Source organism: Callithrix jacchus, chromosome X (assembly GCF_049354715.1).
Source record: "Callithrix jacchus isolate 240 chromosome X, calJac240_pri, whole genome shotgun sequence".
NCBI classification, from domain to species: Eukaryota; Metazoa; Chordata; class Mammalia; order Primates; family Cebidae; genus Callithrix; species Callithrix jacchus.
Window position 1 is genome coordinate 103,251,665 of NC_133524.1, and position 17,592 is coordinate 103,269,256.

Here is a 17,592-nt window from a genome sequence, read left to right on the forward strand (position 1 = left end):
ATAAAAAAATAGTTAGAAAGAATGCATAAGACCTACAATTTGTTAGCACAATAATGTGACTATAGTCAATAATAATTTAATTGCACATTTTAAAATAACTAAAAGAGTATAATTGGATTGTAACTCAAAGGATAAATGCTTGAAGGGATGGATACCCCATTTGCCGGGATGTGACTATTACATATTGCATGCCTGTATCAAAATATCTCATGTACGCCATAAATATATACCCCTATATACCCACAAAAATTACAAATTAAAAAAAGATAACCATGGAAATGATGAGTTCATCTAGAAACATAGAACTTGAATATTTTCCTTACTTTTAACATGTTACTGCTCTATGAAAATAGCTTGATTAATACTTCTCAGCTGTATTACATGTAATAATAAACATGTGTAGCTTTGGCTATGAATCAGCTAAAAGGAGGAATCAAATGTGAAGAAGGAAATTTCATCATTCTGCCACTAGCTTTAATCCATGTTAGATGGATACTGTTTTTATATACATTTTGTATCCTACATTTTTCCAAGGATGGTTTACATAGTTAAAGGACAGTGGAAAATAAGGCATTTATGAATGAAACAAAACAGAACATTTTAAAGGAAGCACAAAAGCTAGATATTACTAGATATTAGCAAATAACAAAATTTCTACCATTGGCAATAATTTTCTCTGTGCTTTCTGACAGAAAGGCAGAGGGGTTTTTTCAGTTGTTATTGTTTTTTTTTTCCCCCAATGAGATATTTAATTTTAGAGCCAAAAGAAACTTGGATATCTTCTCATCTTACCCTTGGCTAGGTAAAAGCCAGGCCATGATTAGAAATCAGATCTCCTTAGTCTCTAAACATATCATCTGTTGCACCGAAAACAATTATATATAGGAACCCTGCTATTTTTTCTCTCAAACAAAATTCAAGTCCGAATTAACTGTATGAAATTATTGTGTAAGTAGCACAGGATAACAAATGGGTTATCTTCAACTGTAGTTTTTTTTTGAAAGTATGTAAATGCTCTTCAGATAGTTGCTTCATGCATCAACCTTTTAATATACCTAATCAGTATAATCATTAGTCATATCTTAATAAAGCATTTCCATAAAGGAATATATTTTCACTTTATTATTATATAACCCAAGTACTTCACTCTCTAATAGTTTAACTTAATATAGGGATAAAACCTAGACAGCTGAGATAAATGGTACTGGATCCAGTGATTCTCAAACGGTCTTCGTAGGAGGGGGTAGCTTATCAAAGTCATCTACAAGAGGCCTACTCATACGTCTTAGGATTCTGATACATACAAGAGAAGCAGCCCAGTCTAATGCCATTCATGAGAGACTCATTGCCACCGAGAGAATGCCCCTGCCAAGAACACATCCCGTCCATCAGGTATAAAGGAGTAGATTAAAGGTTGAAAACCACTATGCTTTAAGTAGTACTTGAAGTATAGACATTATATACTTCATGTACTATCTATATTCATGTCTTCAGTCATTCAAGTACTATCTACATCTATACTTCACGTACTATTTAGAATGAGAGCTGAATATCAGATGTGAAAGTGCTGAATTTGTCATATATTTTAGGATTCTAGTATGAACCCAAGTTGTATTATAAAACCAGACAAATGGTTGATATATATTTTAAGCATGGACATGAGCAATAAACTCAGAAGAGAGGAATAAATCTCTTATTACTGTGCTATTTGTTAAAAGGTAGAATCCTAAAACTGAAGGATGAATTTAAGTATATCTTATACAAGGCAGAACACTTGGTCAGTAAAGGGCCAAGTAGTAATGTTTGAGGCTTTACAGACCATACAAGGTCTCTTGCAACTACTCAGTTCTGCTGCTTAGTGTGAAAGCAGCCATTGACATATGTAAATGAATGTTCCTGGCTACTTGAAAAATGCTTTATATACACTAACATTTGAATTTCATGTTTTTATGTATCATAAAATATTCTTTTGTTTTTTTAACTATTTAAAAGTGTGAACACCACCACGATAAACATACATGTGCATGTGTCTGTATAATAGAATGATTTATAATCCTTTGGATATATGCCCAGTAATGGGATTGCTAGGTAATGGGCAAAACTGGAAACCGTCATTCTCAGCAAACTGACACAAGAACAGAAAACCAAACACCGCATGTTCTCAATCATAAGTGGGTGTTGAACAATGAGAACACACAGACACAGGGAGGGGAAAATCACACACTGGGGCCCAGGGGGTAGAAGGCTAGGGAAGGGATAGCAGGGGGTAGGGGGATTGGTACCGTGGCAATGTCAGAAGCCTGTCCTAGAAGCACTGGTTCTTGTCTTTAAATTCTTGCTGTGCCATCTCACTTGCCTCAAATCAATAGATAGTAACCATTAAAACCTCAGTTCATTGCCTACCATGTAAGATCACACACTTTAAATAGAATATATTGAGATGAAGTAATGCTAGATTTCCAGTGCCCTTAGCCAAAGTACAAAATGTAAAATATTTTGGTCAGTCTTTCCCAATTTTAAGAATTATTTCTCACCTTAAATATAAGCACACACGTTTCAAAAGTTTTAATTGAGCTTACAAATGTTATAGTGTATCATTGGCTCTACTAACACTAATTTGGTTACCCATGAAATCTGATGGGTCAATTGAAGATTAAAAGTCATCTCCTCAATTTTCATTTGACTTATTTAATTAGGAAAATCAGCCAGCCCTTCCAAGTCTCTGAAGGCGACCTGTTTGTCTTTTAGACGTCAAAAGACACAAACCCCAATAATAGCATTAATTGGTGAGGGAACCAACATTGAGGGAACCCAGTGCTACTCAACTAATCTTTCAAATAGGCTTTGAGCAAGGAAGGTGGCATACCCCAGAGGTACAAATAATTGATCCTGAGCCCATAGGCTAATACCAAGAATGGAAGAAATTGGTACTGCTATTGGCCTGCTTGGCTGCTTTAATAAAAGAAAATATAAAGATGAGTAAAGCCTTATTATTTCAGTATAACTATAGCATATTAAATTACTTTGATGTCATAATTAATGCTATTAAAATTTGAAATTATCTTCTAAATGCATTTTACAGTAAAGGAAAAGAAAAAACCATATGACAATTTTTTTCAAAAAATATTTTGACAAAATCTAGAAAAGATTATTTTGACAACTCTCCTTACATCATAGCCATTTTTATTGGAGTTTGTACAGGATATTTGTGTTCATTTATTGGTAACAGGAATATGGATGAATTTGCATTTGAATACTCTTACACAAATGTCTTAAACTCTAGTATTTAAAAAATAGATAAAATGCACAAATGTATATTTATTTAGTCAATTTAAGAAATATTTACTGAGCATCTACTATGTGCCTAGCACTGTTCTAAGTGCTAAAGTTACGTTAGTGAACATAACAGATAAAAACCCTGCTCTGTGAGAGCCTGTAGTAGTGTGAGATGGTGACAGGTGCTAAGAAAAACAGAAGCTGGGAGTGTTGAAGTAGGAAAGGGTTAAATTTTAAATAGCAGAGTCTCCGGGAGAAAGGAACATTTCAGAAACCTGGTGGAGATGTAGTTAGCTGGGGAAAAACCATTCTAGGCACAGAAGCAGCAAGCAAAAGCCCTGAGGCCTATTGATTTATACGTTTGTACTTTGAACGCTAGTGGTTTTTTTATTTGTTTGTTTGTTTGTTCTTGAGACAGGGTATCACTCTGTTGCCCAGGCTGGAGTGCAGTGGTACAATCTCGGCTCACTGCAACCTCTGCCTTCCAGGCTCAAGCAGTTCTCCCACCTCAGTCTCTGAAGTAGCTTGGACCACAGGCACACACCACACCACATCCCGTTTTTGTTTTTTTTTTTTTGTTTTTTTTTTGTGTGTGTTTCTATTTTTGGTAGAGACAAGGTTTCACCATGTTGCCCAGGCTGGTCTCAAACTCCTGGACTCAAGCAATCTGCCTACCAAAGTGCTGGAATTATAGGTCATAGCCACTGCGCCCAACAAGAACTCTAGTTTTAATCAAACAGCTCAGTAAAAAATTCACTGATAGTGCTAAAGCTCAACTCCCAATATTTTATAATTTAGAAAGCAACTAAAAATAGTATCAATGACACACTAATATGTCAACCGTCGTGAAAATATCATGATTTCCAAATTCTGATAGTTTCTCAGTTTCATCCTTCCTTTTTTCTTTGCAAGTTGGAATGGCCAATGGTACATTTAATGCAGTGTTTTCTTTTTTATTTATTTTTTTATTGCATTTTAGGTTTGGGGGTACATGTGCAGAACATGCAAGATAGTTGCATAGGTACACACGTGGCAGTGTGATTTGCTGCCTTCCTCCCCTTCACCCACATCTGGCATTTCTCCCCATGCTATCGCTCCCCAGCTCCCCCGCTCCGCTGTCCCTCCCCTATTTCCCCCAGGAGACCCCAGTGTGTAGTGCTCCCCTCCCTGTGTCCATGTGTTCTCATTGTTCATCACCCGCCTATGAGTGAGAACATGCATTTTCTTTTTCCTTAAAAAAAAAATAGGCTGGATGCAGTGGCTCATGCCTGTAATCCCAGCACTGTGGGAAGCAGAGGTGGGCAGATCACAAGATCAGGAGATCGAGACTATCCTGGCTAATATGGTGAAACCCCATCTCTACTAAAAATACAAAAAAAAAAATTAGCTGGGCGTGGTGTCATGCATCTGTAGTCCCAGCTATTTGGAAAGCTGAGGCAGGAAATCGTTTGAACCCGGGAGGTGGAGGTTGCAGTGAACTCAGATCACATGGCTGCGCTCCAGCTGAGGTGACAGAGCAAGACTTCGTCTCAAATAAATAAATAAATAAATAAAATTAATGATATATATCTGATTTAAATTTAGTATTAGAATCAAGGATATAAGATACCAGCATGTACACATTTATATGAGTCTTGCAGCATTGCTAGTTGTGGGGTGGCTATGCTTCTTATAATACTGAATTAGAATTCTTGGATAATTCTAAATAACATGATTATTCCAGTTTATGGCTACCAAATTTTAGTAATCCTTAGAAAGCTCTAAATGGCCCTTATCTATATGCTAAGTTAAATATATGAGATTCAATGTCACTTCCCCATAAAAAGCAAAGAAGTTGCATTTCTGAATTGGTTCGCAGCTTAATGAGAAGGATTTGCTTATGGATCATTAGCCTGTACTCAGTACTTAAGAATCACTGTAAGAGATGAATCAGAGAAATATTAAGGTCATAGACTTTAGATGACTAAATATCTGGAAAAGACTGAAAAGGCGGAGTTAAAGGTAACTCTCAGGTTTCTGATTTGGGTAACTGGATGGAATTCATAGTTTTAAAGCTGAGCTCTGTGTGTTTGTTTACCCTTACTCCAATCAAGATGGTCTATTTAGTCTGGTCTACACCTTTGGCTTGTGCTATTCCCTGCCATGTGTGAAATGCTCTCCTCTCTGTTATTTAAATGATACTCATCCTTTCGTACATAGCTAAAACCTTTTTCTTCTTCTAGGAAATCTTTTTTATCTATCCTAACTGACATTGACCCACATAAAAAGATGACAGTCAAAGGTCAGGATTCCCTCTTAGCCCTTAGTTGTTCCCCCTTAGCCCTTTTTCTACCACAGCCTTTTGTGGCCCTAATGGTGAGTGTGTGAACCTTGTCTTTTATATTTGAGGACAGATGGGACCTAGTTACTACTTCATCCCTGACCTTGCTTTAGTCAGATATCCTTGAGTCCAAATGACAATAAGGGAACCAACAGTCATCTCCAAATTCCCCTGCCCCAGAATAGCACCAGTCCTAAATGACCAAGGAAACACTCTACATGTCTTCATTTATATGACCATGCTATCCCCTGTATAGTAAGATTCCAATCTTCCATCAGTAGAGGAAACCTTTTGAACTGTTATTTCCAGCAGTGGTGAAAAGTTGCACTAAAGTGTCTACTCTTTCAACCAATGCCATGTATTCATAAATTGTAATGCTAAGAGTTTAGTCTACAGTTTTCAAACACAGTTTTTTTTTCAGATCTGAAGCTATTTGGAACATGTTGGGATCAAACCAACAAATTTGGCATCCGCACCACATGCTAACCCACTGATCTTTTAATAATGTATGAATTTTCTTTAACAGGTCTGAACCATGAGATAGCAATCGATGTTGCATTTCTACCCATGTATTGCCCAGAAGATATTCGAACATCTCAAATAGACACACTGTTGACCTCCATGAATTACAGCTGTGCATATCCACAGGATGCAAATGCCAATGACCGATTGCCAGGTTCGAGAGCAGTTGCAGGTAAAACAATCTCAGTGTTCTTTTCACTCAGAAAAAAAAATGATTATAAACAGACCTAACCTTAAGATTTTATTATGTAAACAGTTCTAACCTTAACATTTAATGTAGTTTTAATTAAAGGGTTATTTGGTAAATGTTCCCCAAGACTTACAAATGAGAATATGTATTTAAAATAAATTGAATAGCTGTTTCTACTCTAGTCAGGCATTAAGAATATTATAATATAATTTCAAGTATAATTACTTCATCAGACATAAGTGGTATGCACATGGAGCAGTACAAATTCTACTCTTTTTTTCCTTTTTCTGAGGCAACACAATTTGTCATTTTGCCTTGTAATTGCCTGAAATTATAATACCTCCATAGTATAGTAGAGTAAAATTGTTTTCTCTTATAAATGTTTAATTATTCCAGTGCTATGCAATAAATTCTTTGAGAACTGCTAGGAGCATATGTATTCCCAATAGTGAAACTCTTCAACCAGCTAATTGTTTAGGTTGCTGCATAATATACTGAAATCTAAATTGTTTCTATGTACCTATAAAATTATCTGTCCAATCATAATTACCCCCATTCACTTTTTTTGTTGTTGTTATTTCTAATTCCTAAGCATGTGGTAAATTTTCTAGCAGTTTTCATTGAGCTTATCAGGATATTACATTTAAAATAACTTTTAAGAAAGGCCTTATTATCTTGGAATTTTGTGGCGGGTCTTTCTAAGCTGATGAAACTCTTGAGTGTATGCTGTTTTTGAATAAGTCTTATGAGCTGTGTCTGATGATAAAGTAATTATTGGCAGTAATAGTTGCTGCAAATTGAACTAGAGTATCTAATTTTGTAAAAGATGATTTTTTTATTTTTCCCACAGTCCATTTTAGAGATCACGTGTTAGTTGAACTGCAGTATTACTTTCTACGTTGGAGTTCCTTAGACTTTCAGTAATTTCACATTTCTTAATTAGTGCCCTAACATGCAGCTTGAATATATGTGCACTCATGTATGCTCATGTTTCATATACTATCCACTTATGTCACATATCTTCTGCTATATGTCTATAATACTATTGATATAAAATACCAGTTCAGCATTCTCAGATAACTGCTTGGTGCTAGTGCCAGTGTTCTTCCAGTAGTCACTAACATGGTTGTATGAAAAATACCTGGTACCCTTCTGCCAACGCAGGTAATATTTGATATGTGAAGGACAAAAATCACCAGGGAAGAACAATTATTTGGTAATCACAAACAAAGTGATTCATTTTGAGAGGAACACCATGATTTTTGTGACATAGCATTAATAATAATATGTATAATATAATAATAATAGTAGTGTCCGTTTAATTCTGTACCAAGCACTGTGCCTAGGCATTTTATGTAAGTTAGAACTAATCCTAACAAGAACCTCACAAGGTAAGCCTTACCATCCCCTATTTATAGATAACTAGACTGAAAATCAGAGAGATTCACTAGCATGAGTAACAAAGTTAGATTTTGAAACCTGATCTAATTCCAAACTTTTTCTTTCCTTTCATGATTCTAAACTGAAAGATAAAAATAGTTACAAAAATGATGTGATACGTTGGCTCATGGCATAATGCTAGTGTCATCTTTCAAACATTCTTTGTAAGGTAGTTTCTTTTTTATTACAAAAGCCATACATATTAATAATTTAAAAATTCAAATAGTACAAAAAGGTACCAGGTAAAAATGAAAGCTCTCCTCCTTGCCTTCCCATTCCTGCTCTTTCCACCAACCCACTCCTCTATTCTCAGGAGATAACCAGCATTATTTGAACCCGTTAAGAAATTATTTTTGCAAATGAAAGTATGTATTCTATTGCTCTCTCTCTCAAATAATTAGGTAAAAATAGAATTAGTAAACATATGAATTCTATATCCAGCTTTTTCCCTTTTACAGTATATCTTTGACATATTTCATATTAGTATAGAGAAAGCTACCTCTTTCTTTCTAATAACTACAAAGTATTCCACTGTGTGGATGTGCCAAATTTATTTAACAAGTCCCCTACTGGTAGACATTTAGTTGTTTCCAAATGTTTTTGCTATTAACAAACAGTACTGCATGAATATGTGTGTGTGTCAATAAAATCTTTACACTTGTTTCACTTAAGGTAATGACCTCCAGTTCCACCCATGTTGCTGGAAAAGACATAATTTCATTCTTTTTATGGCTAAATAGTATTCCACCGGGCATACTTATATAAGAGATATGTAACTTTGGTAGATATTGTGAAATGGTTCTCCAGAATGGTTATACTAATTTTCACTGGAACCAAAAGCAAGAGTGCCACTTTACTCATGCCCTTGTAAAAACTAGATATTGTTGGTCTTGCTAATCTATGACAGATAGATAGGCAAAAATAACATATTATTAATTTGATTTGCATTTATCAATTATTTCTGAGCATTAAAATCTTAATATGTTTATTTTCCATTTATATTTTTTCTTTCTATAAGCTTTCTATGCTAGTCTTACCTTTCATTTGTCTCTATTCTTTCTTAATAATTGGTAAGTTCTCTCTGCATATTAAAGAAATAAGCCTTTTATCATATGTTACAAAGACTTTTACCCAGTTCGACATTGTTTCAATGGGACATTTGCTTTGGTTAAGTAATTTTACTCATATGTACTAAAATACGTTAGATTTCTTATCTTGTGGGTGCTGGTTTTATGTCACCTTCAGACATCACTCTGGTCAAGAATACATTTTTTTTAATTCACTGTCTTTTTCCAGTACTTTTAGAGCTTCATCCATACATACTGATATATTTTTATTGTGATAAAACATATATATCAAAATTTACTATTTTAATCATTTTTATATGTACTATTCAATGACACTAAGTACACTTACAATGTTGTGCAATCATCATCACTTCAGTTCCAAAACATTTTTATCATCTCAAAGAGAAACTCTGCACCCATTAAACATTAACTCCCCATTCTCCCCTCTTTCCAGCCCTAAGTAACAGCTATTCCACTTTCTATCCCTAGGAATTTGCCTATTTTTCATTCCTTTTTATGGCTCTGACTGAGTAATATTCCATTGTATGTGTATACCACATTTTAAATTTTTGTACATACATTTGCCTTTTCTTTTAATTTTTACTTCTATAAATTTATGGGGTACAAGTGCAATTTTGTTGACATGCATAGATTGTGTAGTGGTCAAGTCAGGACTTTCAAATACCCATTACCTGAATAACATACATTGTACTCATAAAGTAATTTCTCATCATCCCTTCCCACCTCTCACCTTTTAGATCTCCATTGTTTATCATTCTACTCTCTACATCCATGTTGACACATTTTTAGCAACCACTTATGAGTGAGAATGTGAGATATTTGATTTTCTGTGTCTGGCTTGATTCATTTAAGATAATGACCTCCAGTTCCACCCATGTTGCTGGAAAAGACATAATTTCATTTATTTTATGGCTAAATGGTATTCCACAGGTCATATATACCACATTTTCTCTATGCATTTGTCTGTTGATGGACATGTAGGTAGATTCCACATCCTTGATATTGTGGATAGTGCTTCAGTAAATGTATGAGGGTAGGTATCTTTTTGATAAATTGATTTAATTTTTAATTTTTTGGTTAAATAGTAAGTATATGTATTTATGGGATACATGAGATGTTTTGATACAGACATGCAATACATAACAATTACATCAGAGTAAAAGCAGTATCCATGCACTCAAGCATTTGTCTTTTGTATTACAAACCACCCAGTTGTAGTCTTTTAGTTATTTTTAAATGTACAATTAAATTGTTATTGACTTTAGTCAGCCTGTTGTGTTTTTTTGGTGTCCGTTAACCATCCCCACGTCCTCCCCACCCCACCCGTGCTACCCTTCACAACCTCTAGTAACCACCCTTCTACTCTTTATGTCAGTGAGTTCACTTATTTTGATTATTAGGTCTCACAAATAAGTGAAAATATGTGTTGTTTATCTTTCTATACCGGGCTTATTTCTCTTAGCATAATGATCTCCAGTTAATCATGTTGCAAATGACTGGATCTCATCTTTTCTGACTGAATAGGACTCCACTGTACCATATTTTCTTTATCTATTCTTCTGTTGATGGACACAGGTTATTTCCAAATTTTGGCTATTGTGAAAAGTGCTGCAGCAAACATGGGAATGCAGATATCTCTTTGATTTACAGATTTTCTTTCTTTTAGGTATATACCTAGCAGGGGCATTGCTGGATCCTATCGTAGTTCTATTTTTAGTTTTTTGAGGAACCTCCAAATTGTTCTCCGTAGTGGTCATACTAATTTACATTCCCACTAACACGAGGGTTCCCTTTAGCCCCATACTTGCCAACATTTTTTATTACCTCTCTTTTGGATTTAAGCCACTTTAACTGGGGTGAGATGATATCTCATTGAAGATTTCATTTGCATTTCTCTGATGTTCAGTGATGTTAAGCACATCTTCATATGCCTGTTTGCCATTTGTATGTCTTCTTTTGAGAAATGTCTATTTAATTCTTTTGCCCAGTTTTAATTGGACGATTAGATTTATTCGCATACAGTTCTTTGAGCTCCTTATATATTCTAGTTATTAATTCTTTGTCAGATGGGTAGTTTTGAAATATTTACTCCATTCTATAGGTTGTCTCTTCACTTTGTTGATTGTTTCCTTCACTGTGCAGAAGGTTTTTAACTTGATGTGATCCCATTTGTCCATTTTTGCTTTGGTTGCCTGTGCTTGTAGGGTATTACACAAGAAATCTTTGCCCAGACAAATGTCATGGAGATTTTCCGCAACGTTTTCTTGTAGTAGTTTCATAGCCCAATGTGTTAGATTTAAGGCTTTAATCCATTTTGAGTTGATTTTTGTATATGGCAAGAGATAGGGGTCTTGTTTCATTCTTCTGCATATGGATATCCAGTTTTCCCAGTACCATTTATTGAAGAGACCCTCCAGTGTATGTTCTTGGCACCTTTGCTGAAAATAAGTCCACTTTAGGTGTGTGAATTTGTTTCTGGGTTCTCTATTCTGTTCCATTGGTCTTTGTGTCTGTTTCAATGCTAGTACCATGCAGTTTTGGTTACTAAAACTCTAGTATAATTTGAAGTCAGGTAAAATGATTCCTCCAGTTGTGTTCTTTTTAGTTAGGATAGCTTTGGCTATTCTGGGTCTTTTGTGGTCCATATAAATTTTAGGATTTGGTTTTCTATTTCCCTGAATAGTGTCATTGGTATTTTGATATGATTACATTGAATCTCTAGATTGCTTATGGTAGTATAGGCATTTTAACAACATTAATTCTCTCAATCCATGAACATGGAATGCATATCCATTTTGTGGGGGTGTCCTCTCCAATTTCTTTCATGGTATTCTATAGTTTTTATTATAGAGATCTTTTACTTCTTTGGTTAATTTCTAGGTGTTTAGTTTTATGTGTGTCTATTGTAAATAGGGTTAGATTTTAATTTAATTTTTTCCGATTGTTCACTTTTGACATATATAAATGCTACTGATTTGTGTATGTTAATTTTGTATCCCACTACTTTACCTAATTTGTTTATCCATTCTAATAGTTTTCTGGTGGAGTCTTTAGGTTTTTCCAAATATAAGATCATATCATCTGCAAACAAGGATAATTCAACTTCTTCCTTTCCAGTTTGGATACCCTTTATTTCTTTCTGTCCAATCACTCTAGGTAGGATTTCCAGTACTATGTTGAGTAACATTAGTGAAAGTGGGCATCCTTGTCTTGTTCCAGATCTTAGAGGAAAGGCTTTCACTTTTTCCCCATTTAATATAATACTTGCTATGGGTCTGTTATATATGACTTTTATTACATTGGGGTGTGTTTCTTCTATCCCCCGTTTTTTAAGGGTTTTTATCATGAAAAGATGTTGAATTTTATCAAATGCTTTTTCAGCATAGCATCAATTGAAATGTTCATATTGTTTTTGTCCTTCATTCTGTTGATATGAAGTACCACATTGATAGATTTATGTATGTTATTCTGTCCTTTCATCTTTGGGATAAAACATTGATAATTAAATTTCAAAATAGAAAACTTTGTCTTTGCACTTCTTTGAAGTGTGCCAATAAGCTATTTATTTGGAATCTTCTAAATGACCTTGAAGATATGTAGATTTATTTTGCTCCACCAAAAACAAAACAGACACCCAAAACTAAATATGGCTTTCAAATACTAGTTCATGCCTTGACATTGTTAGTATATCTGTTTGACATGTTCACCTTTATATGCAGAAGTTGCCGTGTAATTTTGGTAAATGCATGTAATAAATTGGAGGGAAGAGGGAGAGGACAAGGCACAGTGATAATATTGTAAGAAAAAAATTATCAGCTTATGTGATACTAAAGTCGAGTAAATATTTAACTATTTTACAGTACTTACCATCTGCTTTTTACTTTTAGGTGATATTATAAAAGCTGTAACTGAACTGGATAGAGTGCATATCGTCGGTATCTTGGACATCTGTAATTTGGGTAATAATAATGTGGAAGTCTATTTGCACAAAATTTATAGTCCAGACAATACTTCTTAAAAGTTAGCAAATGAAATGATTACGGATTACAAGAGGGCACTGCTTTAAATATATTCTGTCATTTTGCTGGTAATTTCAGTAACTGTTTTCAGCAAGAATATTACATGAGCTCTAAAGTTATTAAGCAGTTTCATGCTCGTCTTGTATTTGGGGTGCTAAGACACTTCATTTTCGATTTACTATTGAGAAAGATCCTCAAAATAAGTTTGTGTATATGGAAATTTACCTTACTTATCTTACTAATATGACTATGATCTTGACTTGTAATAATTTATGTTCCATTTGTGAAGTGTACTTTCATTCTAAAGCCTCAGTACAAGCCATCCTAACTTACAAGAGTAACTTTTCATGGAGATGTAACATCCTTTCCATTTTATTCACATACAATGGTAAATTCTGAATTGTTAGTTTGAAGACTATTCTAAAGTGGTCAACCTGCACTTCTCACAACTAAGGTAGTTTGTATCATTTTCAAAAGTACATATTATTAGGGTTTATTTGCCCCTGGTCTTTGGTTTGCTCAGCTGCAAAATGAGCGTGCTAAATTAAATTGTCTTAAGGATTTTCCACTTCATTTTGTGACTTTGTGTGGTCCGAATGTCTCAGTATTTTCACCAGTGTGTTGATGTTAAAGCCAAAGGCTGCAGTATGCCTGTATTCTTGCTGTATTCATTTGTAATTTCAGTATTTGTAATGTGAGTTTAAATAGTGAAATTTTATCTCATATTAACATTTCAAATGCTCATATTGAAAATGGAAGATAGTATAGATGGGAACTGATTTTATTCTGGTTGTCTATTATACTTCGTTTTAAAGGTAAACGGCCACTCTGCATTTGCAAGACCCTGTGGTTGACATTTGTGTAGTTTGTTAGATGAGACAAAATGACCATCATACGAGTTTCTAGATTATTCTGTATCAAGATAAATCTGATTCCAGTTAAGCTATAAACTTGTGGGATTTTCTTGTAGCCCTATAGTTCTGTGACTTCATTTGCTATACACTTTAAATGTGTTGGGCAGCATATGAACCTAAAGATATACTGAAGTTTATTCATAAATGTGTTCAGTCTTTTTCTCTTTATAATTGTGTGTAAATGTTAAATAAAATAGTGGATTCTTCTCATGTTACAATGTTAAGTGAATTATTAAAGAAGTTAAAATGCAACAACTTTTTGGTCTCCTGTCTCATTTTGAATGCATTTGATGTGTTTCTGTCATATTTTTGGCCTAAATATGTACTTACTAAATGAGCCAAGATGCTTCTTCCATATGTGTTTAAAGACTGTTGTCAAAACAAATCTTAAATATATTAGCTTTTTGAAAAATTATATGCACATTTTCAGTGAAAATCAAGCAATATCCTTAAAAGGAACACAAGTACCTCTGGTGTTATTCTAAAGTTATCATATCTGACTTCTAGTAGCTTGATATCTAGAAGTTGCCCCTAACAAGGTTTTAATATCTATTTTGTAGATGGAGAACTGAAAAAGAAAAAGACTACATTACTTATGTAAATTAGTAAAAACGAGTTAATGGTAAAGTCAACCTTATATTTCAAAGTCTATTTCTTTAAACTCTAATTCGAGCACAAAGTAAAATGAGGCTGAGCATAATGGCTCACATCTGTAATCCCAGCACTTTGGGAGGCCAAGATGAGTGGGTTGCTTGAGCTCAAGTGTTTAAGACCAGCCTGAGCAACATGGTGAGACCCCTGCCTACAAAAAAAAAAAAAAAAAAAAATAGAAAAAGGCCAAGTGCGGTGGCTCACGCCTGTAATACCAGCACTTTGGGAGACTGAAGGCTGGTGGATCACGAGGTCAGAAGATCGAGACCATCCTGGCCAACATGGTGAAACCCCGTCTCTACTAAAATACAAAAAATTAGCCAGATGTGGTGGTGCACACCTGTAGTTTCAGCTACTCGGAAAGCTGAGGCAGGGTAATTGCTTGAACAACCCAGGAGGCAGAGGTTGCAGTGAGCCAAGATTACACCATTTCACTCCACCAAGGCGACAGAGCAAGACTCTGTCTCAAAAAAAAAAAAAAAAAAAAAAAAAAACAAAGAAAAAGTAAAATGTTTAAATAATGATACAATTTCTATTGGTATATTAGGTCACTACTAGACCTATATGCCATGGGGCTCACAAAATAATGAGCTAAATTATTGCAGCTTATATCCAAATCTTCAAGTGTCTACTCCATGCCTAGCACTAGGAAAACAATACAATATAAGCAAAGATAAACATGGCCGCTATTATAATGAAACTTAATAGTCTCCTGAAGGAGAAACACATCCGAGTAATTGCAAAAATAAGTGAGACAAATATATCAGTAGAAACGTGATTTATATTAGAGCTTTTTAACAAAGTGAAGGGCACTAGGAAAGTTTTTCCTGAGGAAGTGAACTTGAGGTATAAAGGATATGCACCAAAAGGTGTGTTTGAGAATTTATAAGGACTGACATGGCTGAAATGAGATACAAGATGAGACAAGCAAATAGACAAGGACTCTTACAGACTATACTGTCTTACAGGTCATGGTAAAGGCTTTAGTTTAAGTTTGTATCTTTAAAGCACTGGGAAGCCATTGAAAGATTTGTGGCTAGTATATGCCATGATTCAATTCCTGTTTTAGAATGGTCATTGTCTACTGGAAGGAGAATGGATTATAAGGAGGTTGGCAGAGACTGTTATAATAGTTGTACCCAAATACCTGTTCTCTTCTTCTATAGTAATAGATCTCCCAATATTATCTGGGAACATAGCTACCAAGAATAAAGAATACCTTGCTCTGCTTCCTTTGTAGCTAGGTACGGCCTTATGACCAAGTCCTGACTAATGGGAATGAGCATACATGATATGTACAATTTTAGAACCGATCCCTTAAAGGTTAAGAGGGAATGCTTTATTTCCTTCCATCCCCCACTTCCTGCTAGCTATAAAGTGAGCATAGTCATGAGATATTGTGGATCATGCAGAAAAGAGCAACACCCTAGGGACTGCAGAGCAACCAGCTATTAGGAGCCTAGGTCCCTGTCATTGTGGAGCTGCTATGCCAGCTTTGTACACTGCTTACCTGTTTTGGCTGTTACATGAGAAAAATAAATAAATAAATAAATAAACTTCTATATTCTTTAAGTCATATTATTTTGAGTTTCTGAACAGAAGTTTAACCTTTTTTCTATAAATGCAGGAGGCAAAGGTGAAAGCAAGGAGACCAGCTAGGTAACAAATGATATTAAGAGGTACATGTATTCAGTATAATTTTTCAAGGTAACATTAAAATGCAGATTTTATGCTTATGGTTAAAATACAGATATTTTTTGAGACAGAGACTTGCTCTGTCACACAGGCTAGAGTGCAGTGGTGTGATCTTGGCTCACTGCAAGCTCCGCCTTCCAGGTTCAAGCAATTGTCTGCCTCAGCCTCCCGAGTTACTGGGATTACAAGTGCCTGCCACCACGCCCAGCTAATTTTTGTATTTTTGGTAGAGACAGGGTTTCACCATCTTGGCCAGGCTGGTCTTGAACTCTTGACCTCACGATCCACCAGCCTCGGCCTCCCAAAGTGCTGGGATTACAGGTGTGAGCCACCACACCCAGCTAAAATACATAATTTAAAGATAATAAGTACTTTCATTAAGTTACTTGAGTACAAGTAGTTGAAAAAGTCTAGTAATGTTAAATTTTGACAGTACTATATAGTAGTGGTTCTCAAACTTAGCTTCATATTGGTATCACCTGGAAAGCTTCATAATTACTGTGCCTGAGATGCACCTCTGATTGGGGTGCAGCCTGGGCACTGGAGTAGTTAAGAGCTCCCCGGGTGATTTTAATATGCAAAAAGTTTGAGAACCATTGATATATAGTACTGTTTCAAGCATTTATTAGTTTTATTACCACTGGAGCTTCACACAGTACTTTGAACTGACCTCCTATTTAATCACTGCAATTTCATGTACTCTTAATGCAGCTTTGTTATGAATTGTGCTGCTGGGAAGGAAAGCATTAGAAATTGGTAATTTATAAACAACTTTTTTACAGAGCTCTAGTGTGTTGCATTTGGAAAAGACCTTATAGATAAATCCTAGTATAACCTTGTTTATTGTGCAAATAAAGAAAAGAGCCCAGAGAGATTTTTATTTTCCTGAGGATATGATACTAGTTATTTCAGAGTTGGCCCTTGTGGAAAGTTTTGGTTTGTGAGATGCTTCATAAATGTTCAGAGTACCACTTAAAGTAAAAGTAAACATCAAACATTTATAGATTGGAAGCTGAAGCACAATGAGTTTAATGTGAAATGGCAGAAACTCGTCTGTCAAAACTAGAACTAGATCCAGCTACTATACATCATGTAGAAGTTGTACTATCTAAAGTTCTTAAACTTGAAAGTTATAGAAATTACCTGGAGAGCTTATTTTAAAAGCAAGTTCCTAGGTTTCCCCTCAGGTTTTGATTCAAGATGATGGAGGATGGGACCCAAGAACCTTCATTTAATAAGCTTCCAAGGGATCCTAATGTTGGTGTTCCACGGACAAACTAAAAACACTGAATAAACACTTAGACCATTCACCATCTGCCAAATTACCTCAAGAGTTGAAAAAAATGTATTGATGGGTATTTAGTATTTTAGGACTAATTCTACTCAACTGCAAATTTTTGAAAACAATTTAAAATTATATTTGCAAGTTATGACTCTCTCCAAAAGCCATAAACGGAAAATGTAAAAGCACTTGCGT

At 34.9% G+C, this 17,592-nt stretch overlaps 1 protein-coding gene across 1 annotated transcript in view; it reads left to right on the forward strand.

The window, feature by feature from the left end:
• RADX (RPA1 related single stranded DNA binding protein, X-linked) overlaps nucleotides 1-14,024 on the forward strand; it is a 57,819-nt gene extending 43,795 nt beyond the window's left edge. The window contains exons 13-14 of the mRNA XM_002763144.6: nucleotides 6,123-6,290; nucleotides 12,724-14,024. Coding sequence (XP_002763190.1) covers nucleotides 6,123-6,290; nucleotides 12,724-12,854 — 299 coding nt within the window. The 3' untranslated portion in view covers nucleotides 12,855-14,024. The remainder of the gene's footprint in view (nucleotides 1-6,122; nucleotides 6,291-12,723) is intronic.
• The last annotated feature ends 3,568 nt before the right edge of the window (nucleotides 14,025-17,592 follow it).